The sequence below is a fragment of the Hyla sarda genome, chromosome 1, assembly GCF_029499605.1.
Source record: "Hyla sarda isolate aHylSar1 chromosome 1, aHylSar1.hap1, whole genome shotgun sequence".
In the NCBI taxonomy this organism is placed as follows: domain Eukaryota; kingdom Metazoa; phylum Chordata; class Amphibia; order Anura; family Hylidae; genus Hyla; species Hyla sarda.
The window spans coordinates 500,123,024-500,150,069 of record NC_079189.1 but is presented as its reverse complement, the minus strand read 5'-3'; the positions used below and the strand labels follow the sequence as shown (position 1 = coordinate 500,150,069).

The window sequence follows — 27,046 nt, the reverse complement described above, 5'->3', positions numbered from 1 at the left end:
TGAAGTTAAGGTTGTTGTTTTCTGTCTAAGTGCTCTCTGATGACGCGTGTCTCAGGAAAGCGCCCAGTTTAGAAGAGGTTTGCTATGGGGATTTGCTTCTAAACTGGGCAGTTCCCGAGACACGTGTCATCAGAGAGAGACAGAAAAGAACAACCTTAACTTCAGAAGCTCATAAGTACTGAAAGGATTAAGATTTTTAATAGAAGTAATTTACAAATCTATAAAACTTTCTGGAGCCAGTTGATATACAAAAAAAGGTTTTTTCCTGGATAACCCCTTTAACCCCTTAAGGATCAGGCACGTATGAGTACGTCCCTGCGCCCTGGGTCTTAAGGACCAGGCACGTACTCATACGTCCGTGCGAATTTCGCATCCCATCGAGCGCTGGGCGGGCTGCGAAACCGGACGCCTGCTGAAATCGTTCAGCAGGCGTCCGAGGCAAGCGCTGAGGGGGATCCTGAGACCCCCCCATGTCGGCGATAGCAGAAAATCGCATGTCAATTCAGACATGCGATTTTCTGCTATTCCGGGCTGATCGGGTCTCTGGTGACCCGATCACCCAGAAAATAGTGGTGATCTGACCTGTCAGTGACAGCCCAGATCATCTTGCAGGGTAGGAGTGAGGTCGCAGTGATGCGATCTCCTCCTATCCCCTGCCATTGGTCAGAACTTATTCTGACCAATGGCAGAGCAGGACAGTGGGTTGCCATGGCAACCCCCGTTCTGCCCACCCCTGGATGTCGCGTGGAACATGGGGAGAAGATGGAGGTCGGTACCTGCAGGAGAAGATGCCTGGGAACAGCTGATCGTCGCTGCAGACTGCTGGATCCTGGCTCAGGTAGGGAAGCAACGTGGGGGGGGGGGAATGAAAGTGAAAGTAAAGTGATCTTTACTGTGGCAACCACTAGGAAGGCCAAACTGCAACTCCCAGCATGCCCAGACAGCCAAAGGCTGTCTGGGCATGCTGGGAGTTGTAGTCTTGCAACATTTGGAGGGTCACAGTTGCTGGGAGTTGTAGTTCTGTAACATTTGTCCCTTCAGATTTTGCAATTTTCATGACATTTTTGAAAATTGCTGCTCTACTTTGAAGCCCTCTAATGTTTTCAAAAAGTAAAAAATTTATTTGTAATATCAATTTTCCTTACAAGCAGAGAGCTTCAAAGTTAGAAAAATGCAAAATTTTCAAAATTTCATGAAATTTTGGGATTTTTCACCAAAAAAGGATGCAAGTTACGACGAAAATTTACCACCAAAATAAAGTAGTATATGTCACGAAAAAATAATCTCAGAAACAGAATATTCTGTAAAAGTGTTTTAGAGATATGAATTCTTAAAGTGACAGTGGTCAGATGTGCAAAAAATGCTCTGGTCCTACAGTGAAAATTGGCCTGGTCCTTAAGGGGTTAAAGAGATAATATCCACTATTAGTACTTCTAGGGGGGCAATGGCTTTATAGATATGTAGTATGATGAAGCAATTTAACAGGGGGACAGAAGACCCATAGGGTTCCATGCAAAACAAAATACTGTACAACTCCATTTCACTAGTTGAAGATAGTTGAGCTGCTACAAACTTTTTATATCTTTTGTTAAAACTGAAGGGTTTTAATGCCTTTTTTTTTTTTTTTTTTTTAAAAGGTCAGAGAAAATGCATTTCACTATATTTAGTAACGGCACATGTCAAGCATGGGCCAACGTTTGCTTATTTTTCCAACCCATTTTTTTTATAATCTGAGTAAATTATGAAATTGTTTAGCCAATTTTCAGGCTGTGATACTTCAAATTAATTGGGAGGTTTAAAATTTTGCCACATTTTTACACATGACACATGAAAACACATTGATACATATAAGGGATAAATGAAAAAAATGACTATGAAAATGGAAAAAAAGGGGAATATTAGTAATGACTCACAATGTGTAGCATTGTACAACAGTACTATTACTAATAATTTAGTTGGAAAATTCTATTAGTAATGACAAAGTGCAATGTGAGAGTCTTTTGGCTTTCTTTAGGATATTTACAGTAGGTCATTATAAATATTTAAATGTTGCAGTCTGATGAAGGAAAGATTGGAAAAATAATATGTCATTAACCTGCGTAATAACATTAGATGCTATTGTCATTTCATTTACCTGTGTAAATGAATCCTTGCTTATTCCTTTCACTATTGTATATGATTTAAAATATTTAACCATCTAAAAGAAAAATGAGAGGGGCTTCCAAGTGCAGAACTCCTTTTCATAGGGGATAAGATGTCTTAAGAGGATCACCCCTTTAATACTTTTAGACGCCGTGATTGTCATTGGAGCATTGATGGGATCGCTGCTGTCTATCATTAGCTATTAGGTCCCAGCTACTTATACTAGCCACCCTTCACTGCCTGTGAAGAGAGTGCAGCTCCATTGCTCGCTTTAAAGGTGTACTCCGGCCCTAAGACATTTTATCCCCTATCCAAAGGACCCCCCGTGATCTCTGCAGCGCCACCCTGCCGTCATCACTACAGAGCAAACTGTCTCTGTGTGTGATGAGGGGGAGATGCAGGGGGACTGAGCATCATGACTCCACTATGGCCAAGACCAAAGAGCTGTCTAAGGACACCAGAAACAAAATTGTAGACCTGCACCAAGCTGGGAAGATCTGATATAGGTACAGGATGGAGGAAATTAGGTACCTCGATGCTATCTGACAGTTACCTCCAAATAAAACACCCTGTGAGTCTAGTTCATGCAATACACACATATAATAACACTCTGGTGATCACATAAATAATAAATACTCATAAATATACAAATATCCAAGGCGTTCCGTCTTGTAACGCAACACAACAAACCGTGTTTGGATAATAATAACAGGATCTTTTTAATGCTTAGTTCACTTTATTCTCATACACAATTGCATTTTGAAAGGTCTTCGTAGTTAGTGAAATTATATTACCTGATCTTCAATAACTTTTTGCAAATCCATGCTAGCCCGCGTGAAAAAATCTAATGGAGGAGTAAGAGATGGCCCTTTTTGCACAAGTTCTTGCCTGTTGAAAAAATATGTTTTCACAGTAGTTAATTTTCTAGTTATGTTTTTATCTATAAATTTAGTTTTCTTAGTATAATAAGTCAGATTTTAATATCTACATATTTTACAGTGAATTCACAAAATGTTAAACCTGGCTGGTACCATTTAGTGACCGCCATGTTTTCTGTTGCCATGTCAGATCCATTTTCAAGCTTACTTCCAATATTTACAATGACTTACCATGAGTGTGTATATATATAAGCTTTCCTTTTTTGTAAGGTATTTTGACATGAAGAATACAATTACTGGTAAATATAGCATCACCACAGCTTTCTTTTTTTTCACTTTATAGCAAATATACACATCACAGACATAACGCAAAACAATATGTAATAACGGAACATTCTAGCTTCATCAAACGCCCCTCAGGGGAATTGCTGATTATGTCATTGAGCTGATATGCCCTTCCTGGCTCTAACACACTTTGCTCCAGATCCAACATCATCCAGAAAAAAGAAATCATCATTGGCAACCCTTTTTTCCATTGATGGAATGCCAAAAACATCTAAAAATTCTATGCCCATCAATGCATTGACTGCTGAGGTTATGGCTGTCATCTTTACATGTTTTATTAGAATGGCATCACACAAATCCAGCATCATCTCCTGAGCCAATGCAGCTATTCATGGCTGAATAAAAACTTAAACTCCAACAACCAACCTCCTGGAGGATTACTGGGCGCTGCCAATGAAGTCATCCACTAAGCCAGCTTTAAAAACCTTTACTAAAAACATACTACGTGTTTCAAAACCGATCCGGTTTCGAAACATGTAGTACATTTTTAATAAAGGTTTTTAATGTTGGCTTAGCAGACTACTTCATTGGCAGCGCCCAGTAATCCTCCAGGAGGTTGGTTGTTGGAGTTGACGATTTTATTGTTCCTGCCTTGGAGTGTTGGGAGGAAGGAGGAGCAGTTACGAATACGCCCTTATACATATTGTGCCGGCATTTACACAACCCATCTAGGTGAGTCACTTATTGGCTTAGGTTGCTTTCACACTACAAAATTTTTCCGTTTTAAAGATCCATTTAATGTTTCGTTATAAAAAAAAAACGGGCGTTACAAAATCCCTTACGGCCGTTAGAAAATCCCATTATAGTCTATGGGATTTTTACATTATTCGTTTTAACCTATTATAGCCCGTTATTAATAATGGATGTTATTTTGTGACGGGTGAATGAACGGAAGAAATAGTGCATGCACTATTTCTCCCGTTATCTTCCGTCCTAAAATAACGTATTTCATCTTATAAACATTATATCTGTGCCAAATGTCCCACACATCTGACTGGGAACAACCAACATCCTTTGCCATACTCTGTGGTGGATTTCTATCTTTAGGCATTTTATAATCTTCTACCCTGATCAACAACTCTCTGGTTGTTTTCTTTTAATAAGCCCATGCTAGGTCCAAGGTAAGGTCTGTAAGTACTTTTCCTTTCATCTGCAGACTCATTTGCATTTTGGATATCCAACCCGAAATGTACTCACTTCAAGGAGGGGTGAATGATAGATCATCAAGCAACAACAATTGCCACAAACACCGCTTAAAGGGGTTTTCAGGTGGAAAACTATTTTTTTTCTAATCAACTGGTGCCAGAAAGTTAAACAGATTTGTAAACTACACTTATAAAAAAAATGACTATGACTATAATAATCTTACCATAAATCATGAGTAAAGACATAAGTGAGTGCCATTATTTTGGTCCAAAATCTGTTGTCCTTTAGATTTTTTTCAAACAATTAGATAAAAAGAATATAGTTCTGCACTCTATCCGACAGGCAGGCAGGACTTAGTAAAAAGTGGGTGTGGTTTTGCAAAGAGGTGTGACTTAAAATGCGCCAAAACTGTGGTGCCACTTTTAAAAATGTGGTGCATTTTATTTTAGAATGCCTAAGGATGGCTAAGAATCACACAATTATAAATAGTTTTGTGTCATATATACATATATGTATATATGTGTGTGTGTGTATATATATATATATATATATATATATATATATATATATATATATATATAAACTGATCAAAAAGATGAAAGGGAACACTTAAACAACACAATGTAACTCCAAGTCAATCACACTTCTGTGAAATCACACTGTCCACTCAGGAAGCAACACTGATTGACAATCAATTTCACATGCTGTTGTGCAAATGGAACAGACAACAGGTGGAAATTATAGGCAATAAGCAAGACCCCCTCAATAAAGGTGGTGACCACAGACCACTTCTCCTATGCTTCCTGGCTGATGTTTTGGTCACTTTTGAATGCTGGCGGTGCTTTCATTCTAGTGGTAGCATGAGACAGAGTCTACATCCCACACAAGTGGCTCAGGTAGTGCAGCTCATCCAGGATGGCACATCAATTTGAGCTGTGGCAAGAAGGTTTGCTGTGTCTGTCAGCGGTCAGCGTAGTGTACAGAGCATGGAGGCGCTACCAGGAGACAGGCCAGTACATCAGGAGACTTGGAGGAGGCCATAGGAGGGCAACAACCCAGCAGCAGGACCGCTACCTCTGCCTTTATGCAAGGAGGAACAGGAGGAGCACTGCCAGAGCCCTGCAAAATGACCTCCAGCAGGCAACAAATGTGCATGTGTACTGACTCCATGAGGGTGGTATGAGGGCCCGATGTCCACAGGTGAGGGTTGTGCTTACAGCCCAACACCGTGCAGGATGTTTGGCATTTGCCAGAGAACACCAAGATTGGCAAATGTGCAGCAACTGACTCCATGAGGGTGGTATGAGGGCCTGATGTCCACAGGTGAGGGTTGAGCTTACAGCCCAACACCGTGCAGGATGTTTGGCATTTGCCAGAGAACACCAAGATTGGCAAATTTGCCACTGGCACCTTGTGCTCTTCACAGATGAAAGCAGGTCCACACTGAGCACATGTGACAGACGTGACAGAGTCAGGAGACGCTGTGGAATACGTTCTGCTGCCTGCAACATCCTCCAGCATGACCAGGCACTGGGTCAGTAATGCTGTGGGGTGGCATTTCTTTGGGGGGCCACACAGCCCTCTGTGCTTGCCAGAGGTAGCCTGACTGCCTGCCGAGATGAGATCCTCTGACCCCTTGTGAGACCATATGCTGGTGCGGTTGGCCCTGGGTTCCTCCTAATGCAAGACAATGCTAGACCTCATGTGGCTGGAGTGTGCCAGCAGTTCCTGCAAGAGGAAGGCATTGATGCTATGGACTTGCCCGCCCGTTCCCCAGACCTGAATCCAATTGAGCACACCTGGGACATCATGTCTCGCTCCATCCACCAACGCCACGTTGCACCACAGACTGTCAGGGAGTTGGCGGATTCTTTAGTCCAGGTCTGTGAGGACATCCCTCAGGAGACCATCCGCCACCTCATCAGGAGCATGCCCAGGCATTGTAGGGAGGTCATATGGGCACGTGGAGGCCACACACACTACTGAGCTTCATTTTGACTTGTTTTAAGGACATCAGCCTGTAGTGTGGTTTTCCCCTTTGATTTTGAGTATGACTCCATATCCAGACCTCCATACAGATTCATTTTATTTTTTCATTTTAATCAAACTGTTATTTTTGGTTCTACTTCCTTAATCTTATTAAATTTGAACTCTCAAGAAAAAACTATGCAATTTCATGATAGTCTTTGATAAGATGGTGAAGACACTTTTAAAACTCTTGAACTGGTAAATCAATTTACTGTCTGTCTGCGAAATCCTGTTTAATTGTGATATTGCTGCTCTTGTGTGCTGGTTGTCACCAACATGCAAGGCGACTACACATCTAATAGTTCTCTTCAGTGTCTGGCATAATAATCAGCTTCATGTCCTGTTCTTGCATACATAATGCAGTGTACTGTAAATTTAAGATCATTCCCTCGTAGCTACAACTATGGACAAAACAAAAATATAATTTCCCTGGAGAAAACCGGTCCAAATAAATGATCTTACTGATAAAATGTAAGTTGCTCAGCTGAACAAGATACTGTGTGTAAAGTAGAAACACACAGTTCCATTTATTAGACAGTTTCATGATTTGATGCATATTTAATGTAAACACAGTAGTCATTTTATGTAGTAATAAGGAAAATATGAAATTTGGTTTCAGTAAAAGTATTAACTTTTCCCAGTACAGTTACCCTTATGCATGCCGCAGATTTTTTTTTTTTGCAAGTTGGAAGCACTCTATTGCATGTAGCAGTTTTTCAGTCTATTTTGGATACATTTTTATAAATAATGGTTAGTAATAACAACAGGTATAAGGCTGGGTTCACACCACATTTTTGCAATACAGTTCCCGTATACGTTTTCAATTTGAAAACCGTATGAAACCGTATTGAAAACCGTATACATTGACTCTCCATTGAAAACCATATACCAAAAGATGTATCAGGTTGTGTCCTGTACGGTTTTGTCAGTTTTTTCCTGTACCCAGAACCGTAGCCTACCACGGTTTTTGGTCCAGGTGAAAAACTGTATTAAACCGTATATGCTTTTTTTTTTTTTTTTTTAAACATGGGAGTCAATGGGAACAGTTTAGAACCGTATGTGTGTATGGCTCCATCCGATTTTCACCATACGGTTTTTGACTTTGCACAGTTTTTTTCTTGGAATTTCAATCAAACAAGTGAAACTTTAGTCATAATGGAATGAATATGGTTTTGTGTTGTTATTTGTTTGTAAACTGCAAAATATTCAATAAAAATTTCTGATTTTAAAAAAAATATGTCTGTTATCTATGGAAAATGATGTGATATGTCTTTCTAGTACAATAAGCATGTTTTTTTCTTTTGGTTTTAGATCACCTGTAAGTGGAGGCTACATACTACAATTTGAAATCTTCAAACAAATGTCTGCTGATTCTGATCGGGACTGTAGCTATTCATGTCTTATGTATAACCATGTTTTTTGTATACATATTACGCGCCAGTATATTTTTTCAGTTGGATCCTGAAGACTGGAGGGTATACTCTCTCCCCTGTGGTCCCATGTCCCTGACAGGGATTTGCGTGGACACCATTGCATACCGTGCCAAAATCCATGGCCGGCGTGCAATGCCGAGAAGCGGAGTTGGCGTCCGTCGTCATTACAGTCCCCACAGATGCAGAAGATATTGATTAATAACATTTATGTATGTCTCGCCCCTCCTACAATGAGCACTGAAAGACTTGCACTTTATCTATGTATATGATTTTACACTGATTATTATCTCTTAATCTACAAATAACACTGGCTACACTATGTATATTGTAAATCACTTGCAGTCATGGTCGTAAATGTTGGCACCTCTGAAATTTTTCAAGAAAATGAAGTATTTCTCACAGAAAAGGATTGTAGTAACACTATTTGCTATACACATGTTTTGCTATACACATGTTTATTCCCTTTGTGTGTATTGGAACTAAACCAAAAAAGGGAGGAAAAAACAACAAATTGGACATAATGTCACACCAAACTCCAAAAATGGTCTGGACAAAATTATTGGCACCCTTTTAAAATTGTGGAAAAATAAGATTGTTTCAAGCATGTGATGCTCCTTTAAACTAACCCGGGGCAAGTAACAGGTGTGGGCAATATAAAAATCACACCTGAAAGCAGATAAAAAGGAGAGAAGATAATTTAGTCTTTGCATTGTGTGTCTGTGTGTGCCACACTAAGCATAGACATAAGAAAGAGGAGAAGAGAACTGTCTGAGGACTTGAGAACCAAAATTGGGGGAAAATATCAACAATCTCAAGGTTACAAGTCCATCTCCAGAGATCTAGATTTGCTTTTGTCCACAGTGCGCAACATTATCAATAAGTTTGCAACCCATGGCACTGTAGCTAATCTCCCTGGGTATGGACGGAAGAGAAAAATTGATGAAAGGTGTCAATGCAGGATAGTCGTTGTTAGGATCCGGACTGGTATGCAGGAAGGACACAGGAGTGGATCCCCTGTGTCAGTGAGGCGATGGCGTGGGCCGTGCCTGGGGAACGGAATCTAAGAGGTTACTGGTATTCACCAGAGCCCGCCGCAAAGCGGGATGGACTTGCTGCGGCAGGTAACCCCCAGGTCGTTCCACCCGATAGCGACTCAACCTCACTGACAGCTGAGACAGGCGCGGTACACAGGGACAAGGCAAGGCGAGGTCAGACGTAGCAGAAGGTCAAGGCAGGCAGCAACGGTTCGTAGTCAGGGGCAACGGCAAAGGGTCTGGATACACAGGCAAAGGGACACAAGAAACGCTTTCTCTGGCACTAGGCAACAATATCCGGCGAGGACAGGAAGGGGAAGTGGGATTATATAGTGTAGGAAGTGATTAGCACTGATTGGGCCAGGCACCAATTAGTGGTGCACTGGCCCTTTAAATCTCAGAGAGACGGCGCGAGCGCCCTAGAGAGCGAGGCCGCGCGCACCGGGACAGCAGGAGGACGGGGCAGGTGAGAGGATTGGGATGCGACCCGCAGGCGGGCGCGTCCCGCCACGCGGATCGCATCCCCGCTGGTGATAGCAGAGCAGCGCTCCCGGTCAGCGGGTCTGACCGGGGTGCTGCACGCAGAAGAACTCCACGAGCGCTCCAGGGAGGAGCAGGGACCCGGAGCGCTCGGCGTAACAGTACCCCACCTTTGGTCTCCCCCTCCTTTTGAAGCCCAGGAATCTGCGGACAAGCTCTTTGTCCAGAATGTTGGCCTCAGGTTCCCAGGACCTCTCTTCTGGACCACAATTCTTCCAATCAATTAAAAAAATCTTTTACCTCGGACAACCTTGGAGGTGAGGATCTCTTTGACAGAGAAGACATCAGAGGAGCCAGAAACAGGAGCAGGAACAGTGACCTTGGGAGAATAACGGTTAAGTATAAGAGGTTTGAGAAGAGAAACATGGAAAGAGTTGGGAATACGAAGAGAAGAAGGAAGATGGAGCTTGTAGGAGACAGAATTGATTTTTTATTTTAAATGGTCCGAGGTACCGTGGTCCAAGCTTGTAGCTAGGGACACGGAAAGGGATGTATTTGGCAGAGAGCCACACTTTGTCACCGGGGGCAAAGAAAGGAGGAATTCTTCTCTTTTTATCAGCATGTCTCTTCATGCGAGATGAGGCCAGTAAGAGCAACTTTTGAGTTTCCTTCCAGATAGAGGAGAAGTCTTGTGTCAAATCATCTACAGCAGGAACTCCAGATGAAGTGGGAATGGGGAGGGGGGGAAGCGGGTGACAGCCGTACACCACAAAAAATGGAGATTTTGTGGAAGACTCAGAATTTTGGAAATTGTACGAGAATTCAGCCCAGGGCAGAAGGTCCACCCAGTCATCTTGACGGGCGGAGACAAAATGACGTTGTTACGCCTAGCGCTCCGGGTCCCCGCTCCTCCCCGGAGCGCTCACGGCGTCTTTCTCCCTGCAGCGCCCCGGTCAGTCCCGCTGACCGGGAGCGCTGCACTGTCTTGGCCGTTGGGGATGCGATTCGCACAGCGGGACGCGCCCGCTCGCGAGTCGCATCCCAGGTCACTTACCCGTCCCGGTCCCCTGCTGTCATGTGCTGGCGCGCGCGGCTCCGCTCTCTAGGGCGCGCGCGCGCCAGCTCTCTGAGACTTAAAGGGCCAGTGCACCAATGATTGGTGCCTGGCCCAATTAGCTTAATTGGCTTCCACCTGCTCCCTGCCTTTATCTGACCTCCTCCCATGCACTCCCTGGCCGGATCTTGTTGCCTTGTGCCAGTGAAAGCGTTTAGTGTGTCCAAAGCCTGTGTACCTGAACTTCTGCTACCCATCCTGACTACGAACCTTGCCGCCTGCCCCCGACCTTCTGCTACGTCTGACCTTGCCTCTGCCTAGTCCTTCTGTCCCACGCCTTCTCAGCAGTCAGCGAGGTAGAGCCGTTGCTAGTGGATACGACCTGGTTGCTACTGCCGCAGCAAGACCATCCCGCTTTGCGGCGGGCTCTGGTGAAAACCAGTAGCCTCTTAGAACCGGTCCACTAGCACGGTCCACGCCAATCCCTCGCTGACACAGAGGATCCACTACCTGGAAGCCGAATCGTGACAGTAGATCCGGCCATGGATCCCGCTGAGGTGCCGCTGCCAAGTCTCGCTGATCTTCCCACGGTGGTCGCTCAGCAATCGCAGCAGATTGCCCAACAAGGACAGCAGCTGTCGCAGTTGACCGCCATGTTACAGCAACTTCTGCCTCTGCTACAGCAGCAACCATCTCCTCCGCCAGCTCCTGCACCTCCTCCGCAGCGAGTGGCCGCTCCTAACCTACGCTTGTCCCTGCCGGACAAATTTGATGGGGACTCTAAACTCTGCCGTGGATTTTTGTCTCAGTGTTCCCTGCATATGGAGATGTTGTCGGACTTGTTTCCTTCAGAACGGTCTAAGGTGGCGTTCGTAGTAAGCCTTCTTTCAGGAAAGGCCTTGTCTTGGGCCACACCGCTCTGGGACCGCAATGATCCTGCCACAGCCACAGTCCAGGCCTTCTTCGCTGAACTCCGGAGTGTCTTCGAGGAGCCAGCCCGAGCTTCTTCTGCCGAGACTGCCCTGTTGAACCTGGTCCAGGGTAATTCTTCCGTTGGCGAGTACGCCATACAATTCCGTACTTTTGCTTCTGAACTATCCTGGAATAATGAGGCTCTCTGCGCGACCTTTAAAAAAGGCCTATCCAGTCGCATCAAGGATGTGCTGGCCGCACGAGAGATTCCTGCCAACCTGCAAGAACTCATCCATCTAGCTACCCGCATTGACATGCGTTTTTCTGAGCGACACCAAGAGCTCCGCCAGGAAAAAGACTTAGATCTCTGGGCACCTCTCCCACAGTATCCGTTGCAATCTACGCCTGGGCCTCCCGCCGAGGAGGCCATGCAAGTGGATAAGTCTCGCCTGACCCAGGAAGAGAGGAATCGCCGTAGGGAAGAAAATCTCTGTCTTTACTGTGCCAGTACCGAGCATTTCTTGGTGGATTGCCCTATCCGTCCTCCACGCCTGGGAAACGCACGCACGCACCCAGCTCACGTGGGTGTGGCGTCTCTTGGTTCCAAGTCTGCTCCTCCACGTCTCACGGTGCCCGTGCGGATTTCTTCTTCTGCCAACTCCTCCCTCTCAGCCGTGGCCTGCTTGGACTCCGGTGCCTCTGGAAATTTTATTTTGGAGGCGTTTGTTAATAAATTCAGCATCCCGGTGACCCGTCTCGTCAAGCCGCTCTACATTTCCGCGGTCAACGGAGCCAGATTGGACTGCACCGTGCGTTACCGCACAGAACCCCTCCTCATGTCTATTGGACCCCACCTCGAGAGGATTGAGTTCTTCATTCTCCCCAACTGTACCTCTGAGGTCCTCCTCGGTCTGCCTTGGCTCCGGCTTCATTCCCCCACCATTGATTGGACCACCGGGGAGATCAGGAACTGGGACTCTGCCTGCCACAGGAAGTGCCTCTCCCCCCCTCCCAGTCCCGTCAGGCAAGCCTCTGTGCCTCCCCATGGCCCCCGTCCTGGTGTCACACTGCCCCGTGCCAGGCCTCGCCCTCTGCCCTCCCTCCCCATTCCCACTCCTGCTGTACTGCCTGCCGTTGAGGAAACCCTCCATTCTTTCCCGGTGTCCTCATCCCAGGGGAGGCAGTTACCGGACAAAGAGAAGGGGAGACCTAAGGGGGGGGGTACTGTTACGCCTAGCGCTCCGGGTCCCCGCTCCTCCCCGGAGCGCTCACGGCGTCTTTCTCCCTGCAGCGCCCCGGTCAGTCCCGCTGACCGGGAGCGCTGCACTGTCTTGGCCGTTGGGGATGCGATTCGCACAGCGGGACGCGCCCGCTCGCGAGTCGCATCCCAGGTCACTTACCCGTCCCGGTCCCCTGCTGTCATGTGCTGGCGCGCGTGGCTCCGCTCTCTAGGGCGCGCGCGCGCCAGCTCTCTGAGACTTAAAGGGCCAGTGCACCAATGATTGGTGCCTGGCCAAATTAGCTTAATTGGCTTCCACCTGCTCCCTGCCTTTATCTGACCTCCTCCCATGCACTCCCTGGCCGGATCTTGTTGCCTTGTGCCAGTGAAAGCGTTTAGTGTGTCCAAAGCCTGTGTACCTGAACTTCTGCTACCCATCCTGACTACGAACCTTGCCGCCTGCCCCCGACCTTCTGCTACGTCTGACCTTGCCTCTGCCTAGTCCTTCTGTCCCACGCCTTCTCAGCAGTCAGCGAGGTAGAGCCGTTGCTAGTGGATACGACCTGGTTGCTACTGCCGCAGCAAGACCATCCCGCTTTGCGGCGGGCTCTGGTGAAAACCAGTAGCCTCTTAGAACCGGTCCACTAGCACGGTCCACGCCAATCCCTCGCTGACACAGAGGATCCACTACCTGGAAGCCGAATCGTGACAGACGTAAGTAGTCACCGAGAATTTGATTAACTCTTTCCACTTGACCGTTGGATTGAGGGTGGTAAGCAGAAGAGCAATTTTATTTGATTTTTAATTGACTACATAGGGCTCTCCAGAACTTGGAAACAAATTGCACACCTCTGTCAGAGACGATGTGCGTGGGAAGCCCATGGAGGCGAAAAATATGAAGAAAAAATTGTTTCGCCAATTGAAGCGCAGTAGGCAGACCAGGCAGAGGGACAAATTGAGCCATTTTAGAAAAGCGATCAATGACCACCCAAATGACTGTATTGCCGTGAGAAGGTGGTAGGTCAGTAATGAAGTCCATGGCAATATGGGACCATGGCTGTTCAGGCACAGGCAGAGGAAGAAGAAGACCTGCAGGTTTCTGGCGTGGGGTTTTGTCACGGGCGCAAACCGTACAAGCCCGAACGAAATCCGACACGTCTTTTTCCAGGGAAGACCACCAATAGTGTCTGGAAATTAACTGCGCAGACTTCTTGACACCAGCATGTCCGGCCAATTGAGATGAGTGACCCCATTTAAGGATTTTGAGCCGAAGGCGTGGTGGAACGTAGGTCTTTCCAGGAGGAATTTGCACAAGGGTGGTAGGAGCAGAGGAGATAAGGCACTCAGGAGGGATAATGTGTAGAGGAGGAGTTTCAGATTCAGAGGCATCGATGGAACGTGATAGAGCATTAGCTGTGACATTTTTCTCGGCCGGACGAAAATGTATTTCAAAATTGAAGCGAGCAAAAAACAACGACCATCTAGCTTGGCGTGGATTCAAATGCTGTGCAGATTGAAGATAGGATAAGTTTTTATGGTCCGTATAGATAATGATGGGGTGAACGGATCCTTCCAAGAGATGTCTCCACTCCTCAAGTGCCAACTTGATGGCCAGGAGTTCTCGGTCGCCAATCGAGTAATTTTTCTCTGCAGGAGAAAAGGTTTTGGAGAAAAAACCCACAAGTGAGGGTCTTTCCTGATGTTTTCTTTTGAATTAAAATAGCACCAGCTCCGACAGATGAGGCATCAACTTCAAGGATAAAAGGCTTCAGAGGATCAGGCCTGGACAGTACAGGAGCAGAGGCAAAGGTAGCCTTGAGATGGTTAAAGGCTTCCTCCGCCTGCGGTGGCCAGGACTTCGGATTAGCATTTTTCTTGGTTAATGCTACAATAGGAGCAATGATGGTGGAGAAGTGAGGAATAAATTTACTGTAATAATTGGCAAATCCGAGAAAGCGTTGGATAGCTCGTAGACCAGGGGGGGCGTGGCCAATCTAGAACCGCAGATAGCTTGTCGGGGTCCATTTGAAGGCCCTGACCGGACACTATGTATCCCAGGAAGGGTAGGCTGCTACGCTCAAAGAGACATTTTTCAATTTTAGCGTAAAGATGGTTTTTGCATAGAAGCTGGAGCACTTGACGGACATGGAGGCGGTGTTCCTCTAGGTTGGAGTAAAATATGAGGATATCATCAAGATAGACTACCACACAGGAATACAGCATGTCCCGAAAAATCTCGTTGACAAAGTCCTGAAAGACTGCAGGAGCGTTGCAAAGACCAAAGGGCATGACAAGATACTCAAAGTGACCATCTCTAGTATTGAACGCGGTTTTCCTGCAAGAACTTATCCATTTGGCCACCCGCATTGACATGCGTTTTTCTGAAAGACACCAGGAGCTCCGCCAGGAAAAAGACCTTGATCTCTGGGCACCTCTCTCACAGTATCCTTTGCAATCTACCCCTGTGCCTCCCGCCGAGGAGGCTATGCAAGTGGATCGGTCTCGCCTGACCCATGAAGAGAGGACTCGCCGCAGAGATAAAAATTTATGTCTGTACTGCGCTAGTACCGAACATTTCTTGGTGGATTGCCCTATTCGTCCTCCACGTCTGGGAAAAGCATGCACGCACCCAGCTCACATGGGTGTGGCGTCTCTTGGTACAAAGTCTGCTTCTCCACGTCTCACTGTGCCCGTGCAGATTTCTCCTTCTGCCAACTCCTCCTTCTCAGCCGTGGCCTTCTTGGACTCTGGTTCTTCTGGAAATTTTATTCTGGCCTCTTTGGTGAATAGCTTCTGCATCCCGGTGACCCTGTCTCATCAAGCCGCTCTTCATTTCTTCGGTCAACGGAGTTAAGTTGGACTGCACTGTGTGTTAACGCACAGAGCCCTTGCTTATGAGCATTGGACTGCATCACGAGAAAATTGAATTTTTCGTCCTGCCCAACTGCACCTCTGAAGTCCTCCTCGGTCTGCCATGGCTCCAGCATCATTCTCCCACCCTTGACTGGACCACCAGGGAGATCAAGAATTGGGGTCCTGCTTGCCGCAAGAAATGCCTCACGTCTGCTCCCAGTCTTGTCTGTCGGGCCTCAGTGTCTCCTCCTGTGCCTGGTCTCCCCAGGGCTCAGGACTGTGCAGTGCCTTCTCATAGCCCCCGTCCTGGTGACACTCTGCCCCGTGACAAGCTTCACCCTCTGCCCCCTCCCCATTCCCACTTCTTCCGGATTACCGGCCGCTGATGTAGCTACCCAGGACTGTTTTTTGTTCCGGAAGGAAACTCAAGAGACGCCCCCTATGTTCTCTTCTCAGTTAAAGGGACAAGGAGACAAAGAGAGGGGGAGACCTAAGGGGGGGGGGGGGTAACTGTTACGCCGAGCGCTCCGGGTCCCTGCTCCTCCCCGGAGCACTTGCGGCGTTCTCCTCTCTGCAGCGCCCCGGTCAGACCCGCTGACCGGGAGCGCTGCACTGACATTCGCGATGGGGATGCGATTCGCATAGCGGGACGCGCCCGCTCGCGAATCGCATCCCAAGCCACTTACCCGTCCCGGTCCCCGGCTGTCATGTTCTGGTGCGCGCGGCTCCGCTCTCTAGGGTGTGCGCACGCCAGCTCTTTAAGATTTAAAGGGCCAGTGCATCAGTGATTGGTGCCTGGCCAAATCAGTCTAATTAGCTTCCACCTGCTCCCTGTGTATATAACCTCACTTCCCCTTTCCTTCCTTGCCGGATCTTGTTGCCTTGTGCCAGAGAAAGCGTTAGTGTTGTCCAAAGCCTGTGTTCCAGATCTTCTGCTATCCTCATTGACTACGATCCTTGCCGCCTGCCCCGACCTTCTGCTACGTCTAACCTTGCCTCTGTCTAGTCCTTCTGTCCCACGCCTTCTCAGCAGTCAGCGAGGTTGAGCCATTGCCGGTGGATACGACCTGGTTGCTACCGCCGCAGCAAGACCATCCCGCTTTCCGGCGGGCTCTGGTGAAAACCAGTAGCAACCCTAGAACCGGTCCACCGACACGGTCCACGCCAATCCCTCGCTGACACAGTGGATCCACATCCAGCTAGCCGAATCATAACATATGCGATAAAGTGCCACACAGGCATGCTGAGTACTGGCACGTACTGGATGTACAGGCGCACTAGGGCAACAGGCTCTACCAAGGGCAAATTAGTACTGGCAAAATTGATGCAAATGCCATATTGTGGAATAATGAAAGTAACAGTGGGAAGCTGAAACAGTATAGCAAAGGTATATAGGAATCATACCTAGCAGGTAGTGTAGAGCAGAGAATACATAAAGTGGGTCATAATACACGCTAACCACACGAGCAGTGGACACAGCGCTCTGAACCCATCTCAGGGTATATGGCCCCAACCCAGAGCAAAAAATGTCCCAGGTGGAGGCAAAAAAGGTAGCTCAGAGGTTAAATCCAAAAGGAGGAACCACATGAGTCACCAATAACTCATTCACTGAGGGTGGCATCCAGCGTGCCCAAGCCAGAAGTGTCCCACTCACCATACTATACATCCACGACCAGTTGCTCGGAGTAACCTGCTGATGCAGTAATATTAATGATGATAATGAGCCGTGCCCATGCAGTATCCGCCTAGAGCCTCCGTCTCAGTGAGTCTTATTTATGATTATTTCACTTTGCAGCACTATGTTATGCTCCCCAATTACTGTATTTATGTAGGAACTTAATTGTATTTTAGATGAATATGTTTATTGCACTGATCGCCACTGTTTACTGTTTACATGGGTTTATATTTGTTATCATCCCTATGCAAATTAGTGATGTAATGGATGATGTCATTGTATCCACCATATTTATATCTCCTCACTTGCACTGTGTAATTGCTTGAAAAAGGCTGCATGTTATATATATATATATATATATATATATATATATATATATATGAGATAGAGAGAGAGAGAGAGCGCATATATTTTACAATACACCACATAGTAGGCATATCTATCTATCTACATGGTTTTTTATGTATGCATTTATTTATTTACTAGCAGAGTATTCAACGTTGCCCGGTCTTCCTACCTAAGCCTTGTTGGAGAGGAAAAGCAACAATGATGATCTTGTCCTCATATCCTGTACTCAGAGGGGGGGGGGGGGGGGTCTGTTGTTTTAGTACAGTTACTGTTTTTGGAGCCTAAAGCTTATGACTCTTTGTATGTCAGGTCAAGAAGACCAACATAAACAATTGATAATTCACCGTCTTTGAAAGGGTTGCCATTTTTTTCACTTCATAAACTATTATGGTAATCATACTGTAGTAAAAAAAAAATGTCCTACTGTACAATGGGGAAATTCATATATACAGTGGTCCCTCAACATACGATGGTAATTTGTTCCAAACGACCCATCGTTTGTCGAATCCATCGTATGTTGAGGGATCCGTGCAATGTAAAGTATAGGAAGTTATACTCACCCGTCCCCGACGCTCCGGACCGCGTCCTCACCGCTCCCGATGCTGTCCCGCTGCTCCGGTGTCTTCTTCGGGATCCTCCGGTGTCTTCCGCATCTTCTGCAGAGTCCGAGCCTCGCTTTCTGGCGACGTTATTATGCTGCTGCGCCGGCACGGCGTGCGTAGTGACGTAATAATGACGCCGGAAAGCGAGGCCCGGACCCTGGAGAAGATACAGAAGACGCCGGAGGATCGCAAAGTGGACCCGGAGCAGCGGGGATAGGTGAGCGAACCTGTCCGGGATGCTTAAACTGCTATCTGACAGCAGCTTAAGCATTTTGCGCTGTCGGATAGCAGTTAATGCGATGACCCCGACATATAAAAGCATCGTATGTCGATGCTGACATCGACATGCGATGGCCTCTGAGAGGCCATTGTATGTTGATTTTATCATATGTCGGGGCCATCGCATGTCGGGGGGTTACTGTACCATTTTAGTCTAAATGTGCCATCATTTTTTTTCTTTTGGCACAAATAGAGAAGATATGTATAGTTTCTAATGTGTACAGTCAAAATAGAGGTTCCAATTAAGAGTGTCAAATTTCCACTACTGCCAATGTAGAGTCTATGAAATTTAGTCTACTGCTAATAGACATGTTTAGATCCAGAGAGGCTTGTAAAGTTGATGGGTTGCTTCGCTGGCTTTTCTGGTCTTACTTCAGTTTAATTATACTATGGTATAAATGGGGAATGATGTTACTTTACGCTAACAATGTGGAATCCTGAAATTATGGTGTGATATGTATTGTGACAAGAAGAAGAATGTAATGGCTGCTGTTCAAATTAGAAATTTAATTTTCTTTGATTCTTGGTACTTCCAAATCTCCCCCTTGAATTTTAGTTTTACCTATCCAGGGAAACAAACACTTAACACGCTTATACGCCTAAGGGGTGCTATGGGAAAATTGTGTCAACCAGATCTTTTTTATCTTTTCCTGGGTATCACAAGAACCAAAACAGCATATAAGGTAAGTAAGTGAGCCTTCTCTCTACTCACAGCTCTAACAACTAAGTCTTATATTTCAGGATACATTGAAAGTAAAAAATTTGCATCTACAGTTCTCTGAATCTAATTCTTAATAAACTTGATCTACCTACTATACCTACTATATGTAGTAGCTGTTTTAGCCTGTCATACTGGTTAATTAATTAATGACTCAATTTTCTGCATGTAGTACAAAACAAGCAAAACCTTTGACCCCCCCCCCACAGTAATACTTTACAATACAAACTAGTAGTTGTAAAAGCTTTAAACACTGCATACTTACATCTAAACCACTAAATAATAGCCAACACTTTGCTATTCCAAATCACTTCTTTTCTTATTAATTACAGCTAAAAGGAAATCAATATCCATAACTTACTCATATTCATAATCCCTCTTCCTGCCCTCTCCCTGCTCGCTTGGCCCGTGTTACTGTACGGCGCATGCGCTTCTTCCTGGGTACAATATGGCTGCAGAAAGCACTAAGGAAGCGGTGCATGCGCTGTACAGTAACACGGGTCGAGCAAGCAGGGAGGAGGATTATGAATATGGATGAGCCAGGCGGAGCGCCCACCCAGCGAAGATGGTGTCACAGTGCCTGGAGCATGGTTCGTAGCTTCACCCATGCCCCAAGCAAGTAGTATGCATAAACAGGAAAACATGAATTGCACCGGTACGCAGCGACCGATCAGGACGCTGTATCATTTTGATCAGTATCACCCGCAATACAAGCCTGTATGAAAGGTTATACTGATGACAGATTTCCTTTAAGGTACTTTAGACGTACTCAACTTTTCAGTCATTTCTGAGCATTAGAAAATGTAGTTAAAGATGTACAGTAAAATAGAGGCTGCCCACTATTATGGAGAGTAGAGAGCAACCTGGTCGGGTCTCTCCCTTTGCTAATAAGTGGAACCTGTGCAGGACCCCCCTCTACAGGGCAACTGTAATGGTTGCAAAGAAGGGAAGAGGGGGAGGATTTGCATAAGGATAGTGAGAAGGACTAAGGGTAGTGGGAGAGAGGAATAAAATACCAGGGCTTTTTGTATTTTTTCTTTTGTCTATGTATGCCACGGTAATTCATAGTATACAGTATGTCTTATTTATTGCTGCACTGAATAAGGGGGTAGAGATGGTTTAGATCATCTGCGGAAAATCAGTGCGATGCACATATTTCTAGAATCAGTAGGGAAAAGAATACATTGCTCTTTAGTCAGCATCTACTGGTTAAGAAACGGTTAAGGCAACAGTAAGTAATGTAATAATACATAAGATAGAATGGATACTAATAAAGTAGTGTTAAATCATCCGCCCTTAGGCATCATTCATGACAAGTAATTTTCAAGTATGCTCTGATACAGAAACAAATGTCTTCTTTACACTACTAAATGCTTAACACAATAATTCTGCAATTCTACTTATGTATCCATAATAATCTGTATGATTGATCTGCACATCACTTTATCTGGAAGAGACCTATCCCAATTGTTTCATTAGCGCAGAGATAGCAATGCTCATTGATAGACAAGCAACCCTAGTAAATCTGACATTTACTTCCCCCAGCTACATGATTAAAAACTGGAAGTTTAACATTTCCTCGCCAGGTTTTGAATTATTAACCAGGTGCATCCAATTTAAACAAAGTCATAATTTACAAATAAATAGTATCTGTACGAACAGGGACGCAGACATTGCGGACACAAATGAAACTGGTTTAACCCCTTGTCTACTGAAGTTCAGTATGATCACAGCAATACCAAACTCATATTTTTCTGTGTTTCAATACTGCACAATAAAAACACTTTGTTTTTCAGACACCATGGGGGAGATTTATCAAAACCTGTGCAGAGGAAAAGTTGCCCAGTTACCCATAGCAACCAATCAGATCGCTTCTTCCATTTTTAACAAGGCCTCTGCAAAATCAAAGAAGTGATCTGATTGGTTGCTATGGGCAACTTTTCCTTTGCACAGGTTTTGATAAATCTCCCCCCATATTCTGGTGACAAATAAATCTTTTTTTTATTTTTCTGTGAATGGAGCATTAAGACAGTTTGTATTTTTACAGGAAGAGTTGACGATCTTATCGGTACCATACTGGTGTGTATATATATATATATCTATATATATCTATATATATATATATATATGTGTATATATATATATATATATATATATATATATATATATATATACAACCGTTTATCTTTTTTTTATTATTTTTTTTAAATAAGGTGGGATAGACTCATTCTTTCAGAGTTTTTTTTGTTTTTGCTGTCTTTTTAATTTTTTTTTTTATTTTTATGTCATTGACCGAGCACGGTAAAATATATGGTAATTCTATAGATTGGGTTGTTATAGACATATCGGGGGTAGAATGATCAAAACCTGTGTAGAGGAAGATTCATGAGATTCGTTGTTTAATTTTTCAGAGGCCTTTTAAAAAAATTTATGAAGCAATCTGGTTGCTATAGGCAACTGCACTACACTGATTACATGATCACTGGTCACATGATTGCTCATATAAAACACTAGAAGATGTGATAAGATGACAGAGCTTCGATAGGACCCTGGCTATGTTTCCTTATTTTAGTACGTTTTTTTGTTCATCTCAGATAACACCATTAACTGGCAATATCCTACATCTAAAACTGAACACCAAATGTAAAAATGTATTTTTGCCTTCTTGGCCAAACTAAAATTGTTATTTTGTTTGTCAGATAAAGAAACCCATTACTTAATGTAGTACTTTCTCCATGTAACAGGCAGACACGTGGCTATCTTAAATAGATCTCCACAGCATCCGAATGGTTAAAATTGCCAAGGTTGAGGCTGAGATGGACTATTTTTCATATTGTATTTGCTTTTATTCATTTATTTAAATAAATCATTATTTTTTTGTGGAGATTTATGTGTCAGCCATGTGTATAGCCATTTTTTTGCTTTATGATATCTTCAATGCAGATCCCTCAAGGATCGATCCAGTCGGCAACAATCTGGCCAAGCAGCCATCTCTCCTTCAGTACCCCAATGTGTGCCATTTCTTTCGCATACCAGATGAGAAGATGTCTTTTTATGTTTCAGAGATCGCATAGTACAAGCCCACACACTCAATTACATGCAGCGCTGCCCTCTTGTCTTGTTTTATCTTCCCAGGCTTGTATTTTCGCTTTTCATCATCATTGGAAAAGGATTTAATTTGCTTTCCTAGCCATTTATTAATACTCTGGCAAAAGTAGAGTGGCTGTACCCCCATTGCATCTAAGCCCCCAGGGCACCTGCTCTGCAAGTCCCCGCCCCCCGCCCCCCCCCCCCCCCCCCCCACCAAGCTAGGCCCTTTCTTGTATTCCCAGGGTACCGAAATCAGAAATAAACATAATAAACTTTAACTTACCTTACATAGCTTCCCTTCAAGTGCTGCTGGAATTGGTCCTCAGTCTTCCAGCACCGGTCTGCTTCTGGCTTTTGGAGTCCTACACTTCTTCCTGGTGCCTGGGCCTGTTACATGACACTGCCGCTGAGCTTATTATCGGCCGAGGTGGGACATCGACTGAGGCTGGAGGATGGGAAACCAATTCCAGCGACACTGAGGGAGCTGCAAAAGGTAAGTTAAAGTTTATTATTTTTTACTCCGGCAACTCAGGCATATAGGAAATTCTATGGATAACTTTTTTATTGTCTACATGAATTAGTGAACATAATGCAAATAAAGATATGCATACTATATTGCATTATACCTTTCATAGTATTTAGTAAAAAGTACATGTACAAGACTATTAACCATGTGAAACTTACTTTCAGATGCTGAATATCCACTTAATATGCACCTGTTACTGTCTTGCAATCCCCACTAATGAAAGCTTTGTTAATATTTTACCAGACAGCTGTTTGCATTTGGACTCAGAACAGACGGTTTTCTATGTTTCTATCTGAGCATCTAATGTCCCTGAGTCAGAAGCCGTGGTAGTCTATTGTCGATGTTACTACAAGCTGCAAAACAAAGTATGTTTATTGATTTACTGCTCAGACAGACGGTTCACTGATGCTGTAGGGTCCATGACAGACATAAGTTACATTTCTGAAATATAGTTCAGGAGAATGAGATGACAGGTACTAAAAAGTGATTGTAGAAGCCAAAAAATCAGACAAATGGACAAAATTATGCATGGCATATTTCAGAACAAACTCCTATGCTGTAGCTATTAGTTATTTTATACTTCTGATATATTTCTGGCTTTTCCCCCGTGAATAAAATCTCTATGTAAAACATTACAAATGCAACTCTCAAAAGTACCCAAAGCAACACAGATTTTTCTACACCTGGACATTTCAATACAGACAACTACAACAACCTTCACACATGCTTCAAGGTTGGGTGATAATTTATTATTTTATTTTTTTGGTAATTATATTTGGTTATTGATGTTCTGTTTGTAAATTTGTGCAAAAGAAAAATAAAATATATGAAGAAAAAAATACAAAACATGCTATAATAACCCTATTACAAAAAAAAAAAAAAACTCTGGAACTGACCTAAACAGTTAACTTGTTTCTACTCCCCCTAATGCCGTAACTTCTAGAAGCAAGGGTCTACTCTTGCCTCATCCACTATCTCTCTGCTAACTCCCTTCTTGACATCATATATTCAGGTTTCTACTCTCTAGAGTTTGACTTTGCTTGAGTCTCAAATGATCTTTTGCTAAAGTAAATGCAACAACTACTTTCCATAGATTTTTCTTGAGGTCACACATTAGACACTGTAGACTACCAACTATTATCCAATAGGCTCTACTCTTGTTTTCTCCCTAGTTCTATGAATGCTTGCCTAGTGTATAATTTGTCAGTTCTCATTTTTTCTTCTGCTTACTTTCGGGCTTCCTTATGTTTCAGTTTTAGGTTTGTCATACTGTTCTTTTTATCAAGCCCTATAACACTATAAGTAGATTTAGCTTTCAGTACCATTCCTATGCTGATGAAAGCCATTTATATACCTCTTTCCGAGAAGCCACCCCTGCACTCCTACAACTACCACATCTCTCTCCCACCCTACCCATGCTCTGCATTCTGCTAATGATTAAGACTAACCTCCTCCATAATACTTTACTTGTGCTGCATCTGTTCTCTGGAATTCACTGCCTAGGACATTTATTACAAGCATCCACAGTTGTAATTTTCATTATAGGCAGGTCTTTGCCATTCCAAAAGCTTCTCTCCATTTCCCCATTTCTACATAATTTTTTACAACACGATCCCTTCATTCAACAGTATCCCATACATCCATATGCATGTCATATCTGTGCACACACACTAATTTAATGACTGGCTCATGTAGTTTTAGGTGTACAAACCTATTGGACCATTGTACAGATCAGGATATTTTTACCTTTAAAAGGCACTGCCATTTATATTACAAGCAAAAATAAAATTGTGGTATATCTCATCAGACAAAAATGCTTCTTTCTCATGTTATTAAAGAGGTACTCCAGTTGAATTTTTTTAAATCAACTGCTGTATGCTCCACACTTTTCTTTTTGAATTTAATTACTGTCTGACCACAGTGCTCTCTGCTGACACCTCTGTCCATGTCAGGAACTCTGTCCAGAGCAGGAGACGTTTACTATGGGGATTTCTCCTGCTCTGGGCAATTCCTAAAATGGACTGAGGTGTCGGCAGAGAGCAATGAGGTAAGACAGAAAATAAATTCAAAAAGAAAATAACTTCCTCTGAAGTACTGGAAGCATTAAGATTTTTTAACAGAATTTACAAATCTGTATAACTGTCTGGGACCAGTTGATTTAAAAAAAAAAAATGGAGTTTCCCTTTAAACTTTTTGCCTCCTGCTATTAAAATCATCTCCAAAAATCTGCTCAGCTGTCACGTATGGGCAGGGAAGAGTGAAGCCCTGAACTCACCCGCTCCCACTTGCCCTGCCTACTTGCGTACCTGCTCTAGGTAACGGGTCCACAACCATTGTGAGTGTCCCTCTCCTGAACAAAACAATACAGACGGAGGTCGGGACACCGTATGGAACCACACACACTAACAGAAATAATAACTAAACAAACACACAATATGCCACAGTCCACAAGCCGAGTCAGTACCAAGAGATAACAGAAAAGCCAAATCGCAGAAACAGGCGAGGAGTCAGAGAGTGGATCCATTGTGTCAAAAATGCCAGAAATACAAGATACAATACAAACGCTAGCTAGGAGTATGAGCTCTTTCGTTGGCGATGCCTGGATGAATACTGAGGGTTTAAATAGGGAGCTACGCAGGTGAAAAGCCAACGAGGTCAGCTGACCATCCAGAGAACAGAGCGTATCTACAGATACCAGAAGAACAAAAGACCTCAGTGCAGATTAAACCTTTGGGTTCTTACATCAGCTTTTTCCTCTGTCTGCAAGATAAGCAATACAAGTGTATGAAGGTGAGAGAAGGAAGCTCCACCCACCAGCTCTGGGAGAGCTTCAAATTAGAGATGAGTCCTTCAGAGCAGAAATCTGCTGATAAAGACCATATGAAATGTATTTAACTCCTTGAGGATGCAGGAATTTTTTGTTTTTGCAATTTTGTCATAATGCTTTCAATTTTTCTTAAACTGTCCCCTTCTGAAATCTATAAGTTTTTTTCTGTATTCATTTTTTTTAGCTGTGATCTGTAGTATATATTGGTACCATTTTTTTTTTATGGGACTTTTGATTGCTTTTTATCAAGTTATTATTGTATACGAAGTGACCAAAAATATGCAATTCTGGACTTTGGTATTTTTTTTGCATATACCCCACTGACCTTGTGGTTTAATTAACATTATATTTTTATGCTTTCGACATTTATACATGCGGCAATACCACATGTTAATGTTTATTTTTGTTTATATAATTTTATTTAAATGTGCACTGTGAGATTATATGTTGTTAAGGATTAAAATTAAAGACCTTTTGTAATATGCTTCTTTAAAAAAATAATATTTAAAAAAGAAAAAAGCATTAGGGGTCCCCCATACCTACTGGGACACCAACGAGTCGTGTGGCAGCATCACGCTTGTCCATGAGTCATGGACAAGCGATAACTCATGGACAAGGCAGCATGAGCAAAACTTCACTGTCAGTAGTTTTGCTAATGATAGGGAAGATTTGAGCGGAAGGAGTCTGGCTGCAGGGAGAAAGCTGAGGTATGTACAGTGAGGGCATGCAGATTTTCAAAAATAAAGGTGCTAGAGACATATAAATTATATGTACATGATCAAGATTAGGTACTAAGTAACATACAAACATTTTTTGGGTGGGATCTGACAGGTACGCTTAAAAAAATGGGACAAGCTGGGTGGTTCAAACATTTATTAGGGAAGGGATTAAATCACATTCATACTTATTTTTTCCACTACTTTTTAGTGACGGGTTAGCCCCAATCCCGCTACAACGTGCACTCAGCTCCTGAGCGAGTGTCATAGAAGGGGAGTGGGTGCAGGATGTTCAATTACGCCAGTGTCCTTAAGGAGATAATATCCAGAAATAGTGCTGCTCCTCATGTATACTCACAGGGCAGCTGATCCTGAAAAGTCACCTGAACTGACAGGTACTTTTTATGTTTCACTCCTATTTTCTTATAGACTGCTTATAGACAAAAGTACTGGAGCAAAGGAATTAATTAATATAAAAATAATAATAATAATAACCATTATTAAAAAAGTATTCACAGTACATTGAAAAACTAAAACTTAAAAAAGTTGCAGAAATTTTCTTAACATATTTTCTTTTCTTATTCTCTGCCGGCTAAGCACACAAGCTTTGTTTGAGGATAATTGTGCATTATATTTAGTACAATAACCTCTTCATTTGTTAATTAGCTTTTTAAAGAGATGGGAAAAGATTTGTTTGGAAATGGACAATACAATTTTAAACTCATGGGGGATACTGAGATA

General features: G+C 43.8%; 1 protein-coding gene across 8 annotated transcripts in view; it reads right to left on the bottom strand.

The window, feature by feature from the left end:
* TMEM232 (transmembrane protein 232) overlaps nt 1–27,046 on the bottom strand; it is a 244,565-nt gene that overhangs the window by 6,476 nt on the left and 211,043 nt on the right. For 7 of the 8 annotated variants that reach the window (XM_056537479.1, XM_056537476.1, XM_056537477.1 and 4 more), the window contains exon 13: nt 2,937–3,030. In XM_056537479.1, coding sequence (XP_056393454.1) covers nt 2,937–3,030 — 94 coding nt within the window. Of the gene's footprint in view, nt 1–2,936; nt 3,031–22,920; nt 23,116–27,046 lie in introns of all 8 variants that reach the window. The other variant, XR_008847464.1, reaches the window with a different exon arrangement.